A 24,591-nucleotide genomic window follows, 5' to 3' on the forward strand; every position below is an offset into this window, starting at 1 on the left:
ATTTCTCACTTCAAGAAAGAAATTTTTCATATATTCTGTCTCTAAAGCTGACATAAGAAAAATACAAAAGTGCTGCATTCAGGGGTAAAAACTGTGAGTAAGACATTAGGCATAGAGCAACGCACCTAGCGGTTGATTTTGTAAGCTAGTAGTTCAAAGATGGTTCTACTCAAGATCATATTTTCATTTTAAAAACTACGCGATGATTTGATGTTTTGAAACTCTTTATGAGTTTTTATGAGTTTTACTACCATTTTAGTCGTTAAGAATTAGTTCATAACGATCAAGGGTTACATAAATTGACGTTCAAAGTCAGATTAGATTGGTGAAAATTGCAGTAGAAAAGTTCTGCAGTAGAAGCAGTTCTTCAAGCTGCTACTTAAAAATATTATTTCATTCTAAATTTATTAGCAAAAATGACAAAGGTTGTATGGAAAGATTTGGAGAAATAAATTAGTTTTGGTGTACTAATGGTCACTCATCTTTGGCAAAGAATTTTGGCACAGGTAAGAACTTGTTTTCGAATACTTTTTAATTTACCGTTAAGGTTGATTTTTTTGTGTAGTTTTACAAGATAGTTTTCAAATTTCGTCATGTTAGTAACAGAACTCGTTAACCCTTCGTTTCATAAAGTAACAAATGTAACAGTGAATATTAAAATGCTTAGTGGATAATTTAATAATTTTTATGGCAATTATCTGCCGAGGTCGATCCTTTGTTCTTGGAAATCTATTATTATTGATTGTTATAAAGGGAATTGAAAGATGCTATTAAAGGCAGTTGAATTTGTACCTCAGAAAACTACGTGTCTCTCTTTGATTGCCGATAATACTGTCCTGATAATATTACCCTGTTACAATTCTGTAGACAGGATTCGGTACTTATCCGCGTAAAGTAATCGCGGATTCGAAATTGATTCGCGGTGGCAAAAGGCCTATAACGATTTTGGTGGTTGCCGAGTTGTGATGAGCGTTGATCACGACGAGAAGTTGGAAGAGATTTCCAAAAGTGTTGCGGAGCACGTGGTTGGTACTAGCGAACACGAGGTTGAGGATAGTTTCCAGGCTATGAGCCTGCTAAGCAACCTGTTCGCGAAGGATATTTCGAGTATTGGCGAATCAAACTTCGGCAAAGAAGATTTTGAGCGGTTAAACAAAAAGGACTCTCGTTATAAAAATCGTGGTGGTGAAAGTAAACGTAACACGATGGATAACGCATCGTTACATCTATTGATCGATGCCTTGAAATCGCTCACGAAAGAAAACGTTCGCCGATTTGACGTGCGTGACGTTAAGGACATTGTGGTTCCGTTTGACCCCGATGTGCCCACCACGCCAACGGCAGAACAATGGCTCGAATCTATCGAGAAAACTGCGGCACTGTATAATGGAGATGCCGCGTGGATGCTGCAATGTGGCATAGTGAATCGGCAAGGAGCTGCAAAACTTTGGTTCACCGGGGCTACTGTGAAGACATGGGAAGATTTCAAAGTGAGTTTAGTGCAGGACTTCCCAACTTCGGTTGATGTCGTGAGCATTCATCAGACAATGATGAACCGAAAAAAACTGCCAAGTGAGAGCTTGGAAACCTATTTCTACAGCCATGTCGCGTTGGGTAGAAAAGGAAAGCTGCCCGATCAAGCCACTATAAAGTATATCGTTTCGGGTCTCGAAGGTCGGTACCGCACGATCGCTCAGTTCGACTCTCTACCTGAGCTTTTGAAACAGTTGAAATGGTTAGCCGAAGTGAAACAATTGAAGCCGATAGAATCGTCTCGTGGATCTTTGTCGAAGCCAACTGCGAGAGGAGAGACTTCATCGAGTATCAAGTGTTACCGATGTAGTGGTGTTGGCCACGTAGCAGCAACGTGTACTGCGAAAAAGGCGGGAAGGTCAACGAATGTCGAGTGTTTTCGATGCAATGAGAAGGGGCATTTCGCCAAATTGCACTAAGTTCGTGGCGCAGAAGTCGTCACCCAAAGTTATGCAAGAAATTCGCCAGAAGAGCAATCATGTGAAGACTGTTCAGATTGGTGAAAATTGAGTGGATGCACTTTATGATTGTAGTTCTGCTGTGACAACGGTCAAAGAAAGTTGCAGTGGTATCTTGAGCAAATTCGAACCATACAACATCGAATTGGTAGGATTCGGTGGGAATAAAGTGCAAGTACGCGAACGCAGCTTGGAAAAATTAGTGGTTGATGACTTGACACTAGAAGTAATGATGTTAGTGGTACCAAATAGAGTGCAAGCCATCACAGTGATCATTGGGAGAGATGTTCTCGATCGTGATGATTTTCGTTTCATCAAGGAAAAAGGGAGTGTTCGGATAGAGAGAATCGAAGGTGAAACCCGATCACCGGAGCTCACGAATGAACCTCTACCTAAATCGTATGGTTCGAAAACGGACATGTATGCGATTCGAGCTTTCACACCAATTTCTGCAAGTGAGATAAATGCAGATGGTAGCGAGCGAGAACGTGAGCAAATTTTGGATGTGGTCCAACGTTACCGGCATTGCTTTGCGAAGAGCTACAGGGAGATGGGCACTGCCAAAGGTTGTGAGATGCAAATTGAATTAGTGGATGAAAAGCCCGTCTACATCGAACAATACCCGATGGAATACGCTCGAGAAAAGGTGATCGAAGAAACCGTAGAAGATTTGTTGACGGCACAAATCATCCAACCGTCAAAGTCCCCGTATAACAGTCCCACCGTTCTAGTGAAGAAAAAGAGCGGTGATTGGTGGATGGTGGTGGATTATCGGGCCATTAATGCGAAAACGGTGAAAGATAAGTGTCTAAATCGGCTTGTTGGTGGTCGACTGTTCGTTGCTGTTGACCTGTTCCGTGGATATCATCAGATTCCTATGTCCGTGGACAGTAGAAGATTTACTGCCTTTTCGACCCCGATCGGTCACTACGAATACGTGAAGATGCCATTTGGACTGTCCAATGGTAGTGCAGTGTTCCAGAGGATGATCGACGCAGTAATTGCTCCATTTCGACGGATGAGTTTCGTGGCGTATTTGGACGACGTCACCTTCGGAGGAGAAGATTTTAGTGATGGGTTGTATACTGTTTACCAGAATTCCATTTACCGGAAGTACCATTTACCGGAATACCAATTACCGGACTGTACTATTTACCGGAATTCCATTTACCGGACTATACCATTTACCGGAAAACCATTTACCGGACTATACCATTTACCGGAAAACCACTTACCGGAAGTCCCATTTACCGTAATTTCTTTGATACGTATAAATTTGGGTTGTACCCCAATTCCCCGAAAATTTACCATTTCTAAAAAAAAAAAAATTCGCCTGAAGGACCATTTCCCAGAGTATTGAATATTTCTATACAAACTGGAATCCGAAAAAAAGAACTTGTTTCTAAAAAAGGGGGCTTAAAAATATTATTCTTTGCGGCAAAGCCGCAACCAACGAGGATGAAGGGGCAGAGGCGGCACAAAGCCGCCGAGGCTCACAAATCCGAGGTGGCCGCCGACCCGCCGTCGGAAGCGGCGGCCCTATTACATTGGTCTAGGTCTGTCGGGGCTTCCTAGGTCTGCGTGAAAGCTAGGGGTGATCCCTTAGCCCCGTCCGCCACGCGACAGCGTGAAGGACAATATGACTTTCAAGTTTGAACGCGCAGCGTGAGGAGTCGGATACTAAAAACAAAAACGGTTTTAAAAGTCACACTCACTGATTATCATAAAATCAATTAAAGTACCCAAATCTCGACCAAAAATTATTCTGGACAAAAGCTCACGGGTAAACGGGATGCAATAATAGATTTGTTCTTAAAAATTCTTATTCCGGTAAATGGCATTCCGGTAAATAGTACATTCCGGTGAATGTCAGTCCGGTAAATGGTTCATTCCGGTAAATAGTAGTCCGGTAAACGGTTCATTCCGGTAAATGAATTTCCGGTAAATAGCATTCCGGTAAATGGTTTTCCGGTAAATGGAATTCCGGTAAACAGTATACAACCTTAGTGATGTGATCAAAAAGTTCGAAAAAGTTGCTGAAGGCAGTATCAGAAAATGGACTATCAGTGAATCTAGAGAAGACGCAGTTTTTGAAGAAAAAAGTGAACTTTTTGGGCCACGAAATCAGCGCCGGTGAAATAAAGCCAGGACTCGATAAAATCAGTGCAATTAAAGACTTTCCAGTTCCTAATACTGTACGCAATGTGAGAGAGTTCTTGGGCCTGGCGAACTATTTTAGACGTTTCGTGAAAGAATTCAGTTTAGTGGCCGAACCTTTAACACGGCTTACAAAAAAAGACGCTGATTTCGTGTGGAGTGTTGCCCAACAATCGGCTTTTGAGAGACTCAAAGTAGTGTTGGTCAGTAGACCAGTGATAGTGATGTACGATCCAAAGAGAGAGATCGAGCTACACACGGATGCCTGCTCACACGGTTTGTCGGGCATACTGCTGCAGAAGATGGATGACGGTTTACACCAGATAAGTTACTTCAGTCGAAAAACTTCCCCGATAGAAAATCGCAAGTACAGCTATGAGTTGGAGGCTTTAGCTGTAGTGGAGTCGGTGGAACGTTTTCGGAAGTATGTGCTGGGCCGTCATGTTAAGATCGTAACCGACTGTGAAGCTGTGAAGAAAACGGTGGCAAAGGAGCAAATGCTGCCCGTGGTAGCAAAGTGGTTGCTGAAGCTTTTGGAATACGACTACGAATTAGTCCATCGCAAGGGTGAGAAGATACAGCATGCCGACTGCTTGAGCCGGAATCCAGTGGAAGATCCCGTGTGTGATGAACCCGAACCCGTGATGGCCAGTGTAATGGAAATAGATATTGGCGAGGATGAGTGGCTTAAGCTTTCGCAGCGAGAAGACGATCATGTACGCGAGCTGATGGTGATTCCGTTCACCCCACCTGTCGATAACCGGGGTAGGCAGATCCATAATCAATATTCTCTGCAGAGTGAAGAAGGAGTCATGCGACGGTGCAGTGATGGCCTTAAATGGGTGGTCCCTACACGTGCGCGTTGGAGGATTTCACGTAGCTACCACGATGAATTAGGCCATAAAGGTGTTGATAAAGTGTACCAAGCGATCAGCCGCAATTTTTGGTTTCGTCGAATGAAAAACTATTTGAAGCGATTCACGTACTGTGCGTACGTGAAAAGTAAAAGTGGGGCAAAGGAAGGCTTGTTGCACCCGATCGAGAAAGTGCCGATTCCATTTGATACGATCCATTTAGATCACCTTGGCCCGTTTGTTCGCTCCTCCCTGCAGAACGAGCACATAATAGTGTTGGTCGACGGTTTCACAAAGTACGTCGTTTTGAAAGCTGTACGTAACACAAAGACAAAACCAGTGATCCAAATGTTGGGTGATGTGTTTGCTACGTTCGGTAAGCCGAATCGCATAATAACTGATCGTGGAACAGCGTATACATCGAAAGAATTCGAAGAGTTTTGTGGGCAGTCCGGAATCAGTCACGTGAAAGTAGCAGTTGGAACTCCTCGGGCGGCGAAAATCGCAACGTCTTGCACTCGATCAGGTGCATGGTGAAGGATAACGATAGAGGTTGGGACCAGCACCTCCGCATGATCCAGTGGGGACTGAATACTATGGTGAACGATTCCACGAAGGTATCGCCGCATTCGCTTCTGTTCAGCTACAATCCTCGGGACATCATGCAGAATCATTTGTTGATGATGTTTACTTCAGAAGTACCTTCGGGACGTTCTGAGGAAACGTTTCGTGTCGTTCGGGACAGAATCCAGAAGGAGCAACAACGGCAGAAGATGCACTTTGATAAACGACGCCGACCGGCTAGGCAGTACGAGGAAGGCGATCTGGTTTTGGTAGAGAACGATGTGCAAGCTACGGGTCAGATTAAGAAGCTGGAGCCTCGATACAAGGGGCCTTTCATCATCGAGAAAGCGGTCGGCAATGATCGTTACCTGATTGCCGATGTTCCTGGAGTTCGATTCAGCCAGAGAAGAACGTCGACTATCTTCGCGGCCGGAAGACATCGATGATGATCACGTGAGTCAATCCGGAGACGATTGATAATTGCCGAGGCGGAATAAAAGCTGTGGTGTCCGTTGTAACAGTGAATATTAAAATGCTTAGTGGATACACCCTAATAATTTTTATGGCAAATATCTGCCGAGGTCGATCCTTTGTTCTAGGAAATCTATTATTATTGATTGTTATAAAGGGAATTGAAAGATGCTATTAAAGGCAGTTGAATTTGTACCTCAGAAAACTACGTGTCTCTCTTTGATTGCCGATATTACTGTCCTGATAATATTACCCTGTTACACAAATTTGCAACAATCAATGTATGGAAAAAGGGAAACATCGTATTAATTTAAAAATTTATTTTTGATGTATTCATCATTTCCAACAATTTAAAATGATTTTTAAGGAAAAATAAAAAAAAATCGGGAAATGAAGGGTTAAAACTGAATATTTTGTTTCGTTATTAAAAAAATTCAATTGATTGCTTGATTGATAAATTGAACCACCATAGAAACCACTTGTCAGGTGCACTAACAGGGATGATTTCCTCTTTAATAAAAACACTCTCGTCTGCCATCAGCGCTCTCAATGATGGACGAATAACCTAAGCTGGATATGTAGGTTGAATTCATTTGCCAGTTAGCTGGACACCACCGGTGTGCATTTTCGAGGGTTAAGAAAACATTCGTTTAATTTGGATGTGTCTGTAAGGTTGCGACTGTCAAATAGAAAATCAAATTCTAAGTTCATCGAATTTCAACTTCTTCTATTTTAAAATAAAGTCCAAAGTTGTCTCCTCTGATTTTTCAGGCTTTAGTAATAACCATTCGAATAAAGAATATGTGTTCTGACAATTTAAATTGGTCAAAAATGTAAGTATGTGTATTCACTTACCTTTAATTTCTTCTTCTGTTAGTGCTCGGCCTTTGGATGTGGTGCTCTGGAGGAGAGAAAATAAGGAAACAACATTAACACCTCATATTCGCTCATTTTTGTTGTGGTCAGTGGTGTAAGGAAGCATTAACAAAAAAAAATAGTAAGATAAAAATGCAAAACGAAGTGAGGACAGGATGGCAAAAAATGTTACTATAACAGAAAAATAAAATTACCTTTCGCCGTCCTATTAGCGAAGCTCCCAGCATCTGCGTGAAATCCCGTAAAAGAGGAAAGATAGAGAGAAAGAAGAAAAAAAAAGTCTTGCATTAATAACTAAATTTCCCACACAACAAAAGAGGATATGCACACTGCTAAAGTAATTACATGCTAGGTTTCTGGCGTGCTAAGCCGAGTAGGTTTTAAAAATTTGAAAAAAAAAATATTATTTTCGACGAATACCTCTTGGTAAACATTTTCAAAGCCGTGTTATTTAATACTTTGGTTTTAAGAGATTCTAAAATAAGATAAAAAATAGGCCCGGTTTTCTGAATGAAGAGAAAAATCTAAATCTCACCACATCCCAGTGAAGGTAAGTGCGAAAATTATCTCTGATGGAAAAAGGTGTACAATGTGATTTAATGCTCAGACTGTAATAGTTGACCAAATGAAGAACAAGATAAAAGGTAGGAAGTATCATGCGTATAATTCCATTTCATTAATGCATTTTCCACATCGGTAACCGCATTTTAATTTTTAAGTTTAAACTTAAATGTGAATTAATCTTATCTACCTGGTGGCTCCAGACAGTAGATGCATTCTATTTCTCTCAATGAAGTAGCCCAAATGAATAGAGTAGAGTACATTACTCTCTGGAGCCACTATTAAAACAAAATTGATCCAATTTAAAAAGCAATAAGAACAAAAACGTTAAGCGAAATTTTTGTTTCAATCTAGAATTCATTTAAATTTATATTGTATTTTAAATTGGTGTCATCTTTTAAGACTTTCTTGTTTCAAGCCAACAACTCTTCAAAAACAGTTTCGGCCCGCCGAATATGGTTTTAATCACAGCGTTGACAGGAAATTGCATTTTTCTGTCTCTGGCAGATTGGCAGTGTTTCACCACAGCGGCTATAGCCGAGCCGAAAATCAAGAAACAGTACACCGAAAAGCCAAAAAAAAAACCTGTCATTCAGTTTGTTTAAAAACAAACCCGAATACAGAGCGAACCTTGCCAAAATAGTCTACGTTTGAGTGGACAAAGGTCAAAATTTGGTAGCGTTCACGTGATTTGCGTTTGAGAATATATAGTTGCTCACTCACCCTCATAACACTTTTCGCATCTTCTGGATCCATGAAAATTTTAAACAATCGGTTAAAGGAAAAAAAATGAATCAAATATACACAAACAAATTGAACCAATCTTGATCGGATCGAGTGAAAGTAACAACACTAAGCTGATATTCGATGGTACGATACCACTATCTAAGTGCACTTCGGGGGATCAACTGATTTGGTAGATGAAAATGAAAGCAACAGGATGATAGGAAGTGTGACTTAAAATTAGACAACCTTACTACATGTCTCAATCGAGTGTCTTGAGACTGAATAGATGATACTTTTTTGTATATATTTGTTAAGATTGCTTAAATGGCTCTGGTATATGACAAAAAAATTTTTGTTTTATTTCAAAATTGAACTGAGAACTTAAAATGCGAAAGCTTTTTTGGGAATGGTTTCTTTAGTTTTGAAAAAAAAATTTTTTTGGTAGAAATCATTTCTTCTCCTTTTTTCATGATTTTCAAAAGTCATCATTTCCATAATGCAATATCTCAGAACTTAGAAGTTATATAAAAATGACAAGTACTCGTTGTATAGATTTTTTTTTAAATCTATTGATTGATTTTTTATTATGTTTAGGAGAAAGGACGTTTAAAACGACAAATTATCGATCTAAAATGAGAACATTAGTTTTCTTGTGAAAAATATGTTTTTAATTCCAATTTTATGATTGCATCGTGTTTATGAAACAATTGCACGTAGGAACCAATCAAAGTCTAGTTTCCGAGATATTGAAGATTGAATATTTTTCAAGGTTTTTTTTTGTTCATAGTACTAATTAATTCCTCTACAGTCCGTCAGAGTGACTGTACTACGTACTAACTACGTGACTAACACTACGTACACCAGAATAAAAAAAAATGGAACCTAGAATTGCTAATTGACGTGACTCCTAGCAATTTGGTCAGCTTTAGAAGTTTCTTACCAAAGCTAATTTTTATGAAATTTTCGAAACCTTTTATTGAGCAAAACTCCACGAATCACCATTATTGTTCTCATTATTGTGTTTATACGTGAACAACTCTACAAATATGATATACAGTCTATTAACGTGATGTTGAAAGAGTCCGTTGAAAATCGAAAGATGATTCGACCTAAGACAAAAAAGTTATAAAGCTTCGAAGGAAGATACTTCCAGAGAAAATAAAATCTAAATTCATTGTTATGAGTCTTTGCTCTCTCGCGATCAATTTCATAGTCAGAACATCAGTATAATTTAATATTTGTTTTCTTTGTTATAAGAATCTAACTATTCTACGTTTCAGTTTGAAATTTACTAAAATTTCTTTAAACCATTTTGAGTTCAAATTGTTTTTAAAGTCATTATTCATTTGCATTGCATATGTTGGTTACCGATTTCTATCCAATTGTTGATATTTGTTGACCATATCTGTAGAGTTGTTTACGTATGTATACACACATTAACAATAATCATAACGGTGATTCGTGCAGTTTTGCTAAAATAAAAGGTGTAAAAATTTCAAACGAATTTGAGCTTTTCTAAGAAATCCCATAAAGTTGACCAAATGAGTTGAAAATTGGTAAGGGTCTTCTGGACATGTCAATTAGCAATTCTATAGCAAAGTTTTTGATTTTGATGTACGTAGTGTTTTTTTTTTTCAGTCACTCTGACGAAAAGTAGAGAAATCAATTAGTACTATGTATGAAAAAATCCCGAAAAAATATTCAATCTTTAATAACTCGGAAACTAGAAATATTACGTATTATTACGTTAAATTGTCTCAAAAACACGATATTATCATTAAATTGAAAATAAAAACATACTTTCTTTGAAAAAACTAGCGTTTACATTTTAGATCGATAATTGGAAGTCAGTTTAATGTAAGTTTTTCCAAAACATAAATAAAATCAATCAATAGATTTTAATAAAATCCTTACATCGAGAGTTTTGTCAATTTTCTATAACTTCTAAGTTCGGAGATACTGCATTATGAAAATTATTACTTTTTGAACATCATGAAAAAAGGAGGGAGGATACAGGAATGAGGGATGGCTGGGTCATTCTAAAAAAATCAGGATTTGAATTGTACAGGGCCGTAGGAAGAACCGCGTCATGTGGGGGTTTCGGTGACCAATTTTATGCTATAATATTTTTGCTCAAACAATGCCAAGTTAATAGATTACATTAATACAAATTCATACAAATTAAAGGAGTTTTTTATACTATTTGATTATTTAATTGTGAGTTCTTTTACATAAACAGTTTTTAGTATGAAATAGAATCTTTTGAAAATACATCCTTAAATCTTTGAAATGGTAAGCTATATTTATATGAAGAACCCTTAAGTAGCAAAATTAAATCTTTGTATTTGCTCAAAAAAATGGTGAGCTTAGCTTTTTTTATTTGAACAAAGAATAAGTTTTTTTGAAAGAAACCCTCAAGTAAAAGTAAAAGATTGAAATTTTGTGATTCAAATCAGATTCTTGCAAATTCGTTCCAAGTTTTAGATTTTAGTTTTGAAATTTGGCAAATGTTAAACTATACACATAAAATATGGAATTCCCTGCAATTTGATTTACAGGAAGATTAGAGATAAAAAATTCCATCGAAAATCAATTCCAAAATTAAAATTCTGTTAATGATTTGAAAAAAAAAAATAAAAATCTCGATTTTTCATTTAAAAAAACGACAAAACATACTCAAATTCTACTTTACATTTGTAGTTGAGCTGGATTATTTATTCAAAATACCTTGTTTGGATATTTTGAAATTAAACTAATAATAAAAATTAAATGTAAGGGATCTCTTGCAATATGAATTACCCAACAAAAAAGTCATCTTGATAATTTTAGCTTGATGCGAGCTGAATCTAAATCGAAATATAAATTTTGAATTTAAATTCTAAATCTTCATTCTTCACGTGAATTCAGAATTTGAATTTAGTTTCGACTTTCAATGAGATTTCTGAGATAAAATACGATTCCTGAATTAAGATTAAAATTAAGCATAATCATTACTAGCCAAGAATTGAAATTTGTTCAAGATTCTCAACCATGAACCTTTAATTTTAATACTGATTTTTCGGGTTTCAATCTGAAATAATTTTTTTTCATTAGTTTTCATACGACTTGCAAATTTGATATGAAATGTGAATAAAAAATTGTGAATCTGATTCTAGGTTTCCAAATCTGGATCGCCATTTTTAAGCTTTGGATTTTGCATAAGGAATAATTTTTAAGTTTTTTAAAAATGGGATTTTAAAGAATTGAATTTAATACCTTCAATGATTCAAATCAAACAAAACCCAGGATGGTTCTCATTTTTTTATAATATTTAGAAAATTATAAGATTTTCGATCGACTGGTAATTGGTTGTAATATTTTTTATTTACGGCACTTCAGTCTTTTATTTTTGAGATGATATTATATTTACTCCAACGTTTCAAGACTGGTTAGTCTCATCTTCAGGGAAACTACAAATCTTCAGGGAAACAACTACAATGGCGTTTAATGGGCGGCTATTGGTTATGTTGAGAGTGAATGTCTTTTTTGGTAAATAGCTTAAAAAACGGAAAATACAGGGTAGATTACTTAATATACTCCGCAGTTTTCTCAGCAATCGAACTTTCCGCGTTCTAGCAAATGGAGTAGCTTCTTCACTGAGAATTGCTGAAAATGGAGTTCCACAAGGCTCGATCCTTTCTGTTTCCTTGTTTTTGGTGACCATGTAGCCTATTTTTGAGCAAGTTTCGAAAGGTGTGGACATTTATTTTATGCTGACGATGTACTTTTCGCGGTTAAAGGGGTTACAGCGATACAACTGAACCGAGTTGTTATTCCAAAGGTAAGGGAAATGTGAATTTTGGGGATTCTAGTAGATCACAACATGAACTTCTTTCAACATTTCAACATGATTGAAAGAAGCTGTGAAAACCGAACACGAATTTTACGGATTTTGGTAAGCAAGCTTAAAAGAAGTATCCGCAGAATGATACTGAGCGACTCCGCAAGTTGTCTTGATGCGTTGAAAAATGGTCGTTCCAGGCATCCGTGGATCCAAGAAATACCAGCCCAAGATGCAGCCAATGAGGTGAAGCGGCTAATTTGGCACAAACGGATAACAACTTGGTGGCAATCACGATGTTCTCTTCGAATCAACAAACCATATCCATGTTATTTTATGAACCTTTTTTTAACGCGCTTTTATAATTTTTAAGATCATTCGGAGGTGGAGTTTTTTTTTCAGATAGGAGTAGGTTAACATATTTAAATATCATATTCATCCCCAATGCTCCAGTGGATGTGTAATTGGATGGAAATGATATTTTTTGGTTTAGGTTTGTGAAATGAATCTGTCTCCTGTGTTGTTTTGATAGTATTATAGTTCAAAGCAAATAGTCTTGATAATTTTTAAATCTCACTCAAAAGTAGGCATTCAACTTTGTGAGGCAGGTAGGATAGGGCGATGCTCAAACGGTAAGATATGCTCTTATATCCATATTTTAGAAAATTTGCATGATTTTGTGATGTTGTGATAGGAATAATGTAGCTTCAACTATTAATTCGAGCTAGAATTTTTATTAGTTTGAAATAGGCTTGCTCAAAAAGCAAAACAGGCTCTCACATCCATATTTTGGTAAATTGTATGATTCTGTGATATGACAGGAATAATGTAGATTACTTCACCTATTAATTTGAGCTCGATTTATTATTAGTTTGAGCTAGGCTTCTTTTCAGATATTGATAGATGATATGAACAAAAAGCCTTTTTTTTTCTCTTTTTTTCTATTTTCTATTCATGTCTCGTGGCATGCACTACCGACAAATCATTTGGTCCAATGATGAACGTCTAGTTTGGAAGAACTCGAATAACCTCCAAACCATCCCCTAACATCATAGGACCCAGACGATGGCTTTCGCATGATGTGGCTGTCAGCCCAAGGATCTAACTAAAAATCAACAGCTGAATATGGTGTCCTGTAACTTGGTGAGATCCTTCCTTTTTATTTTTAATATTTTAAATGCTCCCATAAACTGTAGTATGTAGATGCTGGGGGAGTATGTAGAGGCCAGTATCCAACCCGCCCTTGTCCTTCCTCCAACTGGTATTGTGAGGGGTTAGTTTATTATCATAAACTACATTCTGTCCATATTCAGCCGAAGTGGGAATAATGCAGTGCATGATGGTCTAACCAACGTGTCATGATCGCTTTCTATTCTACGTTGCCTACGCTAAACTTTAAATTTTCTTCTCCAAACTATTCTAATTTTCATTTCAAGCGTCAGCTCCCCGAGCTATTTGAACGCGACAAAAAAATGATGAAATTCATCATTATACTTTCGGTAATTTAAAGGAACTAGTTGAATGCGTTAATATGTGTTTCGAATCAAATCTGAGCTATTACAAAACAGCTTTTTATTTCTATTTTCTAATAATAATTCGAACCGAAACTAAATACAGAATCCAAAATATAAAACAAAAATGCAATTAAGATTTTTATAATATGGAACCAAAACATAACATTCATAATTTTCATCAAATAAAACAAATTGCGTTATTTTGAATGAACGCGTCACGAAATAAAGTACATCGTCCGAAAAATCCTTGATTTGGAAGAAGATTCATAGTGTGTAATATAGATGGCGCACGTGCTGCCCAAAAATCAAAGTCGATGCACTTCTTCATTGGACGCTATCTCAAGGCTTATATTAAAGCTCAGTTGGCAAGTCAGTTGCCTCCTGAGCCGATGTCCGCGAGTTCGAGCCCAAGAGTAAACATCGAACACAGTTGTATCGGATAAGTTTTCCAATAAATGTCCGCCAACTGCAGCGTTGATATGAAGTCTCGAATGCCACAAAGGTGTGGTAAAACGACTTTATTCGGAACCAAAAAAAAACTCTATCTCAAAAACCACTTGACAGATTTTTATAAAATTTTCCACATGTAAACATTACAACATTTTTAATCTGAACAAATTTTGACATCAAAAATATTTCTGCAAATCGGTCCCATTTTGGGTAAAATCTTGTAATGTTAGTTGTGTACTTCGTCCCATATATTGGGGATGATCTCAAATTCAAACGGATTCATCGTTTCGTTCATCAATAAAAGTGCTCTTTGTTTGAATCAAATTTCATTCGACCGAACTATGAATGGACTGTCTAAACAAAATTGTTTAAAAAAATACTGCGACCACAACCTTGATGACTTAATTTATAACCCAATAGCAGTGTGAAGCATCCATCCATTAGCGTCTTGTCTTTGTCTGATCTCAGTCCAAAACTGTCAATATCGGTGCTGCACTGCGCTGTGCTTTACCGTATTTCACACCGTTAACCCTCCTCTCCCCTATAAATAATTTGTGTAAACACGCCTCTAGAAGAGTGACCCGTCCATAAATAACTTTCCCCCAACAACTTAAAAATAAACGCCTAAACATAGACAACGGTAGGTACCTTGATGTGATTGTATAATCCACTCATCAGAACGGAATGGCTGTTGGTCCCTTGGTTGACCAATTTTTTTCTTCTGTTTTTTTTTTTATTTGTATGTAGTTTTCAGTGGTCGAACACTCGCGGGGCCCTTTGTGGGGTTCTTTCTCTTTTCTCGATGCCTCTTCACCTCAGAATTAAGCGCAATTTTTGTTTTGCTGACACAGATTCTCGGTGGACCGTCGGACTATAAAATCACACTGTTTTTTTTTTCGAAACACATTTGTAAATCACACACACGAAATTGTATAGGGGGTGAAACCGAAAATCACAACAGTTAGTTTAGCGTTTGTATTTTTAAACTTGGGGCGGTAAGAAGAGAATGAAAGAAAGCCGGTCGTTGCCGCAGAATCAGTTAGAGAAAATAATTTGCTGCCCGCTGAGATAGGTTGTAGAACGTTTCAAAATACGATCTACAGGACAAACGGACAATGTAGGGGAAAAAAGACCTGATGCTCAAATGTCGCCTCAAGCACACACTCCACGGTGTGTTTTAAGAAGATGATAGGTACTTAAAACATGAAAGTTACTTAAACTTTCCAGGAAGAACTTTTCTGAGCCATTGCCAGGAGAAATTTCAAAATTTGATCGGTGTGTCCCGTTTATTCCCATACACTTTTATTTCATAAAAATGTAGTCCATACTCATTTTTTTATCACTACTTAGAAACGTGTTCAACGACACAGAAAAACTGGCCAGATATCTAAGGCCATTTGATATTAATGCTGCTTTCCAGCCGTTAGAAAAAAAAATCGTAACTTTCACGAAAACAAAAGATAAAATTTCCAAAAAATAAGAACATTAATGTGGTCTACGAAATAAAATGTGGAAAGTGTGAAAAATCATACGTTGGTTAAACCAGCCAGATTTTAGAAAAAAAAAACGAATCAAACAACATCAAACAAATGCATCAACGAAACAAATCAGCACTGGTTTAGCACAACACAGCTTAGAAACTGGTCATATTTTCGATTTTGAAAACACCAACATTTTTAAAAGAGCAGCATGATATAACGCAAGGTTGCCAGAATTTTTACAGCACGTATCCGGCCCGGACAAACCGAGCCTTTGTTTATGAAAACCTGGCAAATCCTGGTATTTGATTTCAAAAGTGACGACCATAAATCCGGGCAATATCCGTGCAAATTTTGTTCAAAACCTTGAAATTACTCAAAAAAATCAAGAAAAAAATTGAAAAAAAAATTTGAATCGCATTTCAGGCTTCCAAAAAACCTTTAATGATTATTTGAGAAAAAAAAACTTTTTTTTTGTATGATTTGCCAATTCAAGTGAATAAATCCGGGCATTTTTCAATGAAGTCCAGGCAACCGGTCCGGGCTGGACTGTTCCCAAATTTGGTACAAAATATCCGGGCAAACCCGGATAAAACCGGGCAATCAGGCAACCTTATTCTAACTATTATGGGTAAAATTAGGTTTTCAGAGTTCTTCAATGTCGTTTCATTGTTGGGCATTAAATTTACTCGCGCTCACCACCCCCCCTAGCAGCTGGTTTAGATTAAGGTTGCCAGATTGACCGGTTTTATCCGGGTTTGCCTCGATATCTAATACAAGTTTTGGGAACAGTCCGACCTGGCCCGGTTGCCCGAATTTCATTGCAAAAAAGCACGGATTTTGGCCGGATTTTTTCACTTGAATTGGAAAAATCAATAAAAAAACAAAATGTGTTATGATTCAAAACAAAATTTTTTGAGCATGTTTTATAAAAATAATAATTAAAGGTTTTTTGAAGCCTAAAACTCGATTCAAAATCGTCAAAGAATTTCGACGAACAATTTTTTTTCAGATTTTTTTTTATTGGATTTTGCTGAGTAATTTCTGGGTTTTGACAAAATTAGCCCGGATATTGCTCGGATTTTGGTCGTCAATTTAGGAATCAAATGCCCGGATTTTGCCAGGTTTTTATGATAAATTGTCCGGATTTTCCGGCCCGGGTACGTGCAGAAAAAATGCTGGCAACCTTAAGTTAGAAAAATATCTATATATTTTTGTTTTGAGTTTTTGCCTCTGTAGGTCTCAACACAGACAGTTTTTTTTATTGTTACAGATTTCGAATACGATCTGTATATTGATCTGGTTTTGAAAGTTATTTTATGTTTTACTTAAAAACATAATTTTAGGATGGCAATGCTTAAAAGTTATGATTTGTTGATCTTTAATTCAGTTGATGAAAAAATGAAATTCTTCATGTTTTCATGATCATACTTCAAAGGTTCAAATTCGATGTAAAATTTTTGACCCGTGGATACTGCTAAACTTTGAACAGCATTCAAATTTGGTCAACAGTTTTCAAAAATGAATGTTTGGCATCTACTTTTTCTTAAAATTCATTTGAGACTTTTCAAACACTAAGTGTTCATTCGAGTCTTTGCTCATAAAAAAAATTACTTTATTAAGATATAAAACTATGCATTTTACTTTTTATGTAATTTCATCGAAAAAACAATAATTGTTTTGTGAACAATAATAGTTAATTGAATTGGAAAAGAAGGGGGGGGGGCGTTGAGTTCGTAAATTTTGCAAATGGGGGCGGTGAAGGAAAAAAGTTTGGAAACCACTGATCTAAACGAACTTTTCATTTTATCTTTGGGATGATTCATCACATCTCCAACCGTGGCTAGTGAGCTCCTCAAAAATTTCTGACCTCTACTGTAAATTTACGAATTAGTCAGCGTAAAAATCAGCAGAAAATTACAGAAAATATGTTCTTGATTTTTTTTTTCTTAAATTGATTTTCTGATTTGAAACCTTTTGGTGCATGTATGATTTTGTTGAAAGATTTTTTTCAGCACGTATCCGGGCCAGACAAAGCCGGGAAATTTTATATGAAATCCGAGCAAAATCCGGGCATTTGATTCAAAAATTGACGACCAAAAATCCAGGCAAATTTTGTCAAAACCCAGAAATTACTTAACGAAATTCAAGAAAAAAAAACAGATGAAATGTTTTGTTTTCATTAAAACTCATCGACAAATTTTAAATCGTATTTTTGGCTTCCAAAAAACCTTTCATGATTGTTTTTTTTAAAAATAGCTCGAAAAATTTTGTTTTGGAGGCATAAATAAAAAAAAATCTGTGATGTGAAAGTTTCATTAAAATTGTTAAAAAAAAAAGTTATACATTTACATGTACAAGTTACACTTTAAACAAAATATCCCACTTTTTGACTTTTTTTTTGATAATTTTACTTTCCAAAAATTTCGTTATACACAGTATGTTTGATAATTTCGATACACAAATTTTGATTAAACTAAAAGTTTATATTGTGTTGAGTGCATTTTTTAACTTCAATTTCTGCTAAAATTTTAAATAAAATCTGTGAACACTCAAATGAAACACAAAGCATTCATTTTATGAGAAAGACATATTTTCTTTGGAAGGGTGAGAGATCGCAAAACATCTCTTATTGAAATATTTTCATCAATAAATTATAGCTTCAAAATGATTTCGATCAACCAAATCAATTCAGTTGCTTAGGTAGTTTTGCCTATGTAGTTTAAATATTTATGTTGGAAGAATATTTCATAAAAAAAAAGCTTTACAAGGGTAATTTGAGCCAAATAACCACTTACAACACAACCAGCCCCGATCAAAAACTACGGGAGATTGATATTTCCAAGAAAATTTCTCCCAAGAATAATATTGTGGAGTCATCCAACTTCCGACTTCAATTTGTTTTAGGATTAAGAGTTCACACTGTCCCTCTGTGCTATGTTTTAATTATTTGGAATATCAGTACTTCTGTTCTTCTATGAAATTTCTAAAACAAAATTTAATCTCGTTGATCTAATTTGAACTGCAGGGTGGCAAAGTAAAAGTGATACACTTTGTTCATTGCATAAATCTCAAACCATTTGTTGTTTCTTTTCAGAATCAATTTAGTACAAACTAAGTACTTGAGAACAAATTTTTCACCTTGTTGTTTGATAACAGCTCATATATGTACATACAGATCTCGGTTTCTGCTGAAGACTCATGCAGGACACAACTTTTTTTTCGGACGAAAAGTTGTTAACTCCGAGGCAACACTGAACAAGCTAATTGACCTATGAATACGGTCAAGCTTGTCGAAATCACAGAAAAATCTGTAATTCCACAGAATTTTGAACAAATTTTCATCACAGAATCTGTGTTATAGAACACAGAATTTGAAATATTTACATATTTCACAGAATTTTTTTGATTTTGAATGAATTTTCAAACTTATATTTTTTTTGACCAATATAAAAAATTTTTTTTACTTTGATAAGATTAGTAATGTTAATTGATTTTTCCCAAAAAAAAAGTGTTAAAAAAACCCAATTTACTATGCATTTTCAATGAAAATAAAGGAAATACCATCACAGAAAACTATCTCAGAATTGTTGGGTAAAATAACAGCAAGTCAGAATTTTTTTTTTTTTTTAAAAACAGATTTTTTTATGCAACCTTGATTCCTAGAGCATATTTTCGTGATGTATCAGCCGTTAAAAAGCAGTCGAGCGACATCAAAACATGTTATCTGTGATAGTTTGGGGAAGAATATCGACGAAATGGAAATTATTTCTTCTACTAGAAATTGTTGATTCGGCCCAAATACACAACTGAAATGGTTTTGGAAATGACAATGGATTTTTTTTTTAAATAATTCCGAAAAAACACTATACTGTTTGCTAACATACCAATTCAAGTACGTACTTAACATGAAAAAATTTTTTTTGTTTTTCATATTTTGGCTGCATTAAAGAGATTTTTTGAAATGTGAGTTTTTAGAACTGATACTCAACTGGAAGCATTTTTTTTTGTTGAATTTTTTTTATATAGATACCCTTAAAATGTTAAAAATAATATTCCTTCTGTCAACTCACACGGTGGGGCAAGTGCAAGCATCGACCTTTCAACAATTTCATCTTCAAAATGATTTATTATGTTGGAAAGGTCAGAAGGGGTATCCCGAGTGATGAAACTGACGCGAATATTCAAAATTCTGAAACGTCTTTGTAAATGAAAGTCTTTTGCTTTAAAAAGAATTCAGTAAAAGTGGAATACCAAACATAAATTGATCTGGAAGAAAACTGCAGATATGAATGAAACTTCATAAAACAAACAAACAGGATCAAGTTCATGCCCTCGCAAAAATTGACGTTATTTTATTATTTTTTCTTAAGCGCATCCACCAAACCCACTGTGAGTTGACCGCCACCGGAAAGCTATTAAAATTTCGCTCTGTTATCGGGTAGACCACTTTTCCCGAGTCCCGTGACTGTATGAGTTCATTATTTTTCAGTGATTTTCTTGGTTTGATGTCATTAGGAATCAATTTTTCTTCGATTTACAAATTTGAACACTTTTGATTGCAACACGTTTCACTATCTATGCCGGCGTACGCAAATAGGACGAAGGTTAGGAACACGTCATGGTTCGGTAGCTACCGAATAATTTTCACCGTCTACGAATTTGACCCACTGAATTGAACTATGCGGAAACGCATCCACCTGCTGCAACACACCCTCACATCACTTTCCCTCTACAGTATCTTACACACACACGAAGACGCCCGCAAACACTTTCCGGAAGATAGCGCGATCCTGGCGGAACTTTTAACGCTCGAAAATTAACCGGTTCAGTCACTACTCTCTGATGTCGGCTGTTAAGTCCTTGGGGGATGACACTTCAATTAAAATAAGTACCAATCACGGCAGTGCCCCTTTCTCGTTTAACGATCAACTAGAAGATCCTCAAATGGATAACAATGATCAGTCGAAGACGACGATGACGACAACGACAACGGGACGATCGAGGAGCTATTAGAGGGACCGAAAAAAAATCACGCGCAAACCTCTTAACGTATCGCGGCAACTAAGAAGAAAGTCGAAAGTCTCTAAACGGATGCCCCAGGCTGGCTGAGGCGTGTGATCCACGGCGATGATAGGTGGCGCTACCTCTTCTATACTAACTGGTGTTACTTTTCACCTCGCCGTTCGGGAAATCCTCTTAGCGATTCTGCTCATGATGCTAATGATGCTGATGATGATACTGTAGGCGCTGAGAAAATTCATTTGCTGCTTCACCTCCCGTTAACGGAAAATCAAACACCGAGTTTGTATATGCGGCGACATCATTCATCTAGAGCTCTAGTCATTCATCCATCCTACCGGGCGATGCGATGATTTGCAGTAAAATGTCACTGCGGCCTTGGGATAATGTGGATGGACTGGTACTTAGTTTCAGTAATCGAGGATTGAAATTAATTTAAAATAAAAAAAAATGGGCATCATACTGGTGTCTTTCGAATTCAATAAAATCAAAATCGTCACATTTGACATAAATTTTTGTTGGATTTTATGATATAACCTAGTCCACATTATTTAATGTCATTTACATTTAATATAACTTCACTCTTTGTTCATTCAGCTTGACTATGTAAGCCGCATCAGCCATCAAATGAGAGTAATTTACGCACGGTCCAGTCAGTTAGGCTACAGGATTCAAATGATTGAAGCTTGATTCTAATAAAATAACGATCAATTTGGCTTACATTCTTTCCGTTTCATGCAATTATCATCTGTCTGATTAAGCCGCATCAACGGATCAGAATCAGAACCAACAATCAACAATATTTATTGCTGAAAAGACGCGTATGTGAGCATAAATTTTCTCCAAAGGTCAAAGTTCTTATGGAAAAATGAATTTTTTTAAACCAGAAGGGATGAGCAATTTTTTGACCTAATGGGCCAATTTGAATCTCAAATCTTTTCGGCAGGCCGCCCGTACTCAACACTAATGAATATTGTTGAATAACATTATTTCTTAATGCTAGCTAGTCGTTGTTAAGCCCTTTTTTGTGAAGTGGGTCATTGATTCATAATATGTAGAGGTTTATGGATAATTACACTAGTTTACATCTTTGTACAGCAGTAAACTGACGATCATATTTAATGTAAAATCGGGTGCTGAATCTGAAAATGAGACTCGAAAAAATCTCTGTAGAACAGTTTTTGATTTGAGCTCAAAATATGGAATTTTGGAAAATGAAAAAAAGTAGGGGAGAGTGGGCCATGGGGAAACGTGGACTACTACAAATATCTCAGCTGTGTGTTGAGGTAAAAATCTAAATCCAATTGTCATCGTCGTCGCTTTGCGTAAGCATATATTTCAATATGTTGTTGACGTATTGACGCATCATATGCTTTTTTTTATTGAACTAGCTAAAAAAAATTACACATAACATAATTAACAAACACCCGCAAATTGCATCGGTGGAAAACCTATAACATTTGTTCATACAAAAATATGCTCATATACGTATTATCTCAGATTTGTCTCGCTCTTTCACATGAAAAAGGAATTTCTCATGAACAACCAATAAGTCACTCAAACGCAACCAGTTTGCAAATCATTTCTTGTAGGGAATCATGGGCCACATAATGTGGAGTATCTTGGGTCACCTTTATGTTGGTGTTTTTACACACATTTATAACTTAAAATACATCTTGTCTATCTGTGAAGTTTTCTTACTCCATACGAAGACTTATGAAAAATGTTCTGTTTATTTTATTCAATGCGATATAGACGAACATAAATCTTCTATAAAGTATTTTGCCAAAACGTTCGCAAGCCTGATTTTTGGAACTATTCGATCATACACAGCTCTCTTTTTTATTTCATCATCTGAAATTAATTTTCAATTACGAAATGAACTATGAAATCACAGTTTTGAGTCAACTCATAAACTTTGAATGTCATTTGGTCAATTTGGATTTGGTGGCCCACGATTCCCCACCATTTTTAAAAATCCAAAAAATATTACTTTTTTTAAAAACAGACAATAATTTATTGAAAAATTTAAAGAATCGTCTAATCATACGTTAGAAATGTAGAAAACCATACCATTTAGTTTTTGCATTTTATCTTTTACTAGCTGACCCGGTGTGCTTTGCTACACCTTTCAAAAACAAATGATATTTTCGGAAATTATTCAAATTTTTATTGTTTTATTGGCATTATTGCAATACAAAGATAACAAACTAATTTTCTGAATCTTGATATAAAGTTCTGATAATTTTAATCTGTTTCTTTAAGCTTAGCCCTGAAAAAAATCTCTTAAATTAATCTTACGCAAACAATCTAACAAATAAAATATGGTTGTTTTTGCTTGATATGTTCTGGATTTATGCTAAAAACTGATAAGAGAGACCCCTGTTCTTCCCATCATCCCCTGCTGAATGGAGGTCGTGGTTTTTAATAATCATACCCTTTTTTTCGAGCCCAAAAATCCTGTTATATCAAATAAAGATCCATTGGTTGATAAGTTTTTTAGCTTTACAACAAAATTTGTATGAAGCCCCCTTTTTTTCTTCCCCTCTCTGCACTGTGAAGGATAGGGCCATAGGGGTCTATAACAATCGAAGAAACATTTCTCGTAACCAAGTACCTTTCCATGCCATATTTGTTTCAATTTATTGGCTTCGTTAGCATAAATTGAGAACCTATGCCAACAAAACTGTATTGGGCTCACCACCCTCCTCCTATGTACCCACTCACTGAAAGGATGATGGTGTGTCAGGAAATCAAACAGTGAGCGAAATAAGAATAGCACCACTGTGTGTTTTGCTTGTTAAAATATGAATGATTGAAAATCACGAAAATTTTCTTCCACAGATTGTTCAGAATTGCTTAACGGATAAATCAAGTATAAGTTTACTTTTTTTGGACGTAGCAATTGGCGTTGAGGACCAAAAATGTGGAAAAGGGGTGCGGAATAAGAATAGAACCACTTAAGTTTTTCCAACAAAAACAAGATTATTTTCAAAAATTTACTGTGTAAAAGTGAATAATAATGCTTCTACGAGTTATTTGAATAGATAACTGCATTTAAGGAGTTTTCCAGAATTTCAAAGGTTTTCAAAGGTTTTAAAATGGGGGTTTTGTGAGATGCTCCTCTAGCATCAAGGAATTAGATATTTGAGCTATAAAACTTTATCAAACTGCTTGATTTCTTCATTAACATTCATAAGTATGATGCAAAATGATGAAACATAGATTTGAGGCTGAGTTTGAATCCAAAAAGCAGGTTGGAATTCAAAAATACTAATGTTTTTTAATAATCAAACACTATTTCTCTAGTTTTAAGTCATAGATGGCAGCACTATCTTGCCATTAAACCAAATTCATGCCCATTTTCGAATATCTGAGATTAATTAGGGAGTGCTGGACGATTTTGGTCAAGAAATAAATACATGTACCGTGTGAATGCTCTGGAAATTCTAAGATCACTAAAATCCAAAACAAATAGAATTGCATCAAGGTTAAACTAAATGTGAATTTTTTGGACCGACTATCAGAATAAAGTTATTCTTTGGGATGCAGCTTGATAGACCAGACGGCTAGCAGTATTATTGGTATGATTTGCAATTGAATTGGAAGTTGAGATGAGCAGAATTTTGGCGGTTGTACATTTTTGTGCTGGTGGTTCTTTTGCAAATCCGGAAAAGCTTTCTGCAGCGTGAACTTTCACAAAACTGTTATGGGAAAATACCTCAAAAAGATTAATATGGGCCTAAATTAACCTGGAAAATCAATATTGAGACAAAATTTGGTGTTAACTGCAAGATAGTGCTGCCATCTACGACTTGAAACTTGAAAAAAGTGTGGTTTACTGAACAAAATCAAAGTTTTTGATTGCCAACCTATTTTTTTCTGATTAAAAATTAATCCTGAATGTTTCTTTCATCATTTCACGTCATTTTAATGAAGAAAGTTAATAATTTGATAAAGAATTACAGCTCAAATATTTAATTCCTTATCGCTAGAGGAGCATCTCTTAAAACCCCCATTTTAAAACCTTTGAAATCCTTTGGAATTCTGGAAAACTCCTAAAATGCAGTTATCTATTCAAATAACTCGTAGAAGCATTATTATTCA

General features: G+C 35.9%; 1 protein-coding gene across 6 annotated transcripts in view; it reads right to left on the reverse strand.

The window, feature by feature from the left end:
• LOC129758136 (calcium-binding protein E63-1) overlaps window positions 1–24,591 on the reverse strand; it is a 263,324-nt gene that overhangs the window by 209,119 nt on the left and 29,614 nt on the right. The window contains exons 1-4 of one of the 6 annotated variants that reach the window (XM_055755600.1): window positions 20,209–20,501; window positions 14,633–14,868; window positions 7,108–7,140; window positions 6,893–6,938 (exon numbers count right to left, since the gene is read on the reverse strand). In XM_055755600.1, the coding sequence (XP_055611575.1) occupies window positions 6,893–6,938; window positions 7,108–7,140; window positions 14,633–14,659 (106 nt within the window). In that variant the 5' untranslated portion in view covers window positions 14,660–14,868; window positions 20,209–20,501. Of the gene's footprint in view, window positions 1–6,892; window positions 6,939–7,107; window positions 7,141–8,197; window positions 8,266–14,632; window positions 14,971–20,208; window positions 20,502–24,591 lie in introns of those variants that run through there. The other 5 variants (XM_055755599.1, XM_055755598.1, XM_055755597.1 and 2 more) reach the window with 5 other exon arrangements.

This window comes from Uranotaenia lowii, chromosome 3 (assembly GCF_029784155.1).
Source record: "Uranotaenia lowii strain MFRU-FL chromosome 3, ASM2978415v1, whole genome shotgun sequence".
Lineage (NCBI taxonomy): Eukaryota > Metazoa > Arthropoda > Insecta > Diptera > Culicidae > Uranotaenia > Uranotaenia lowii.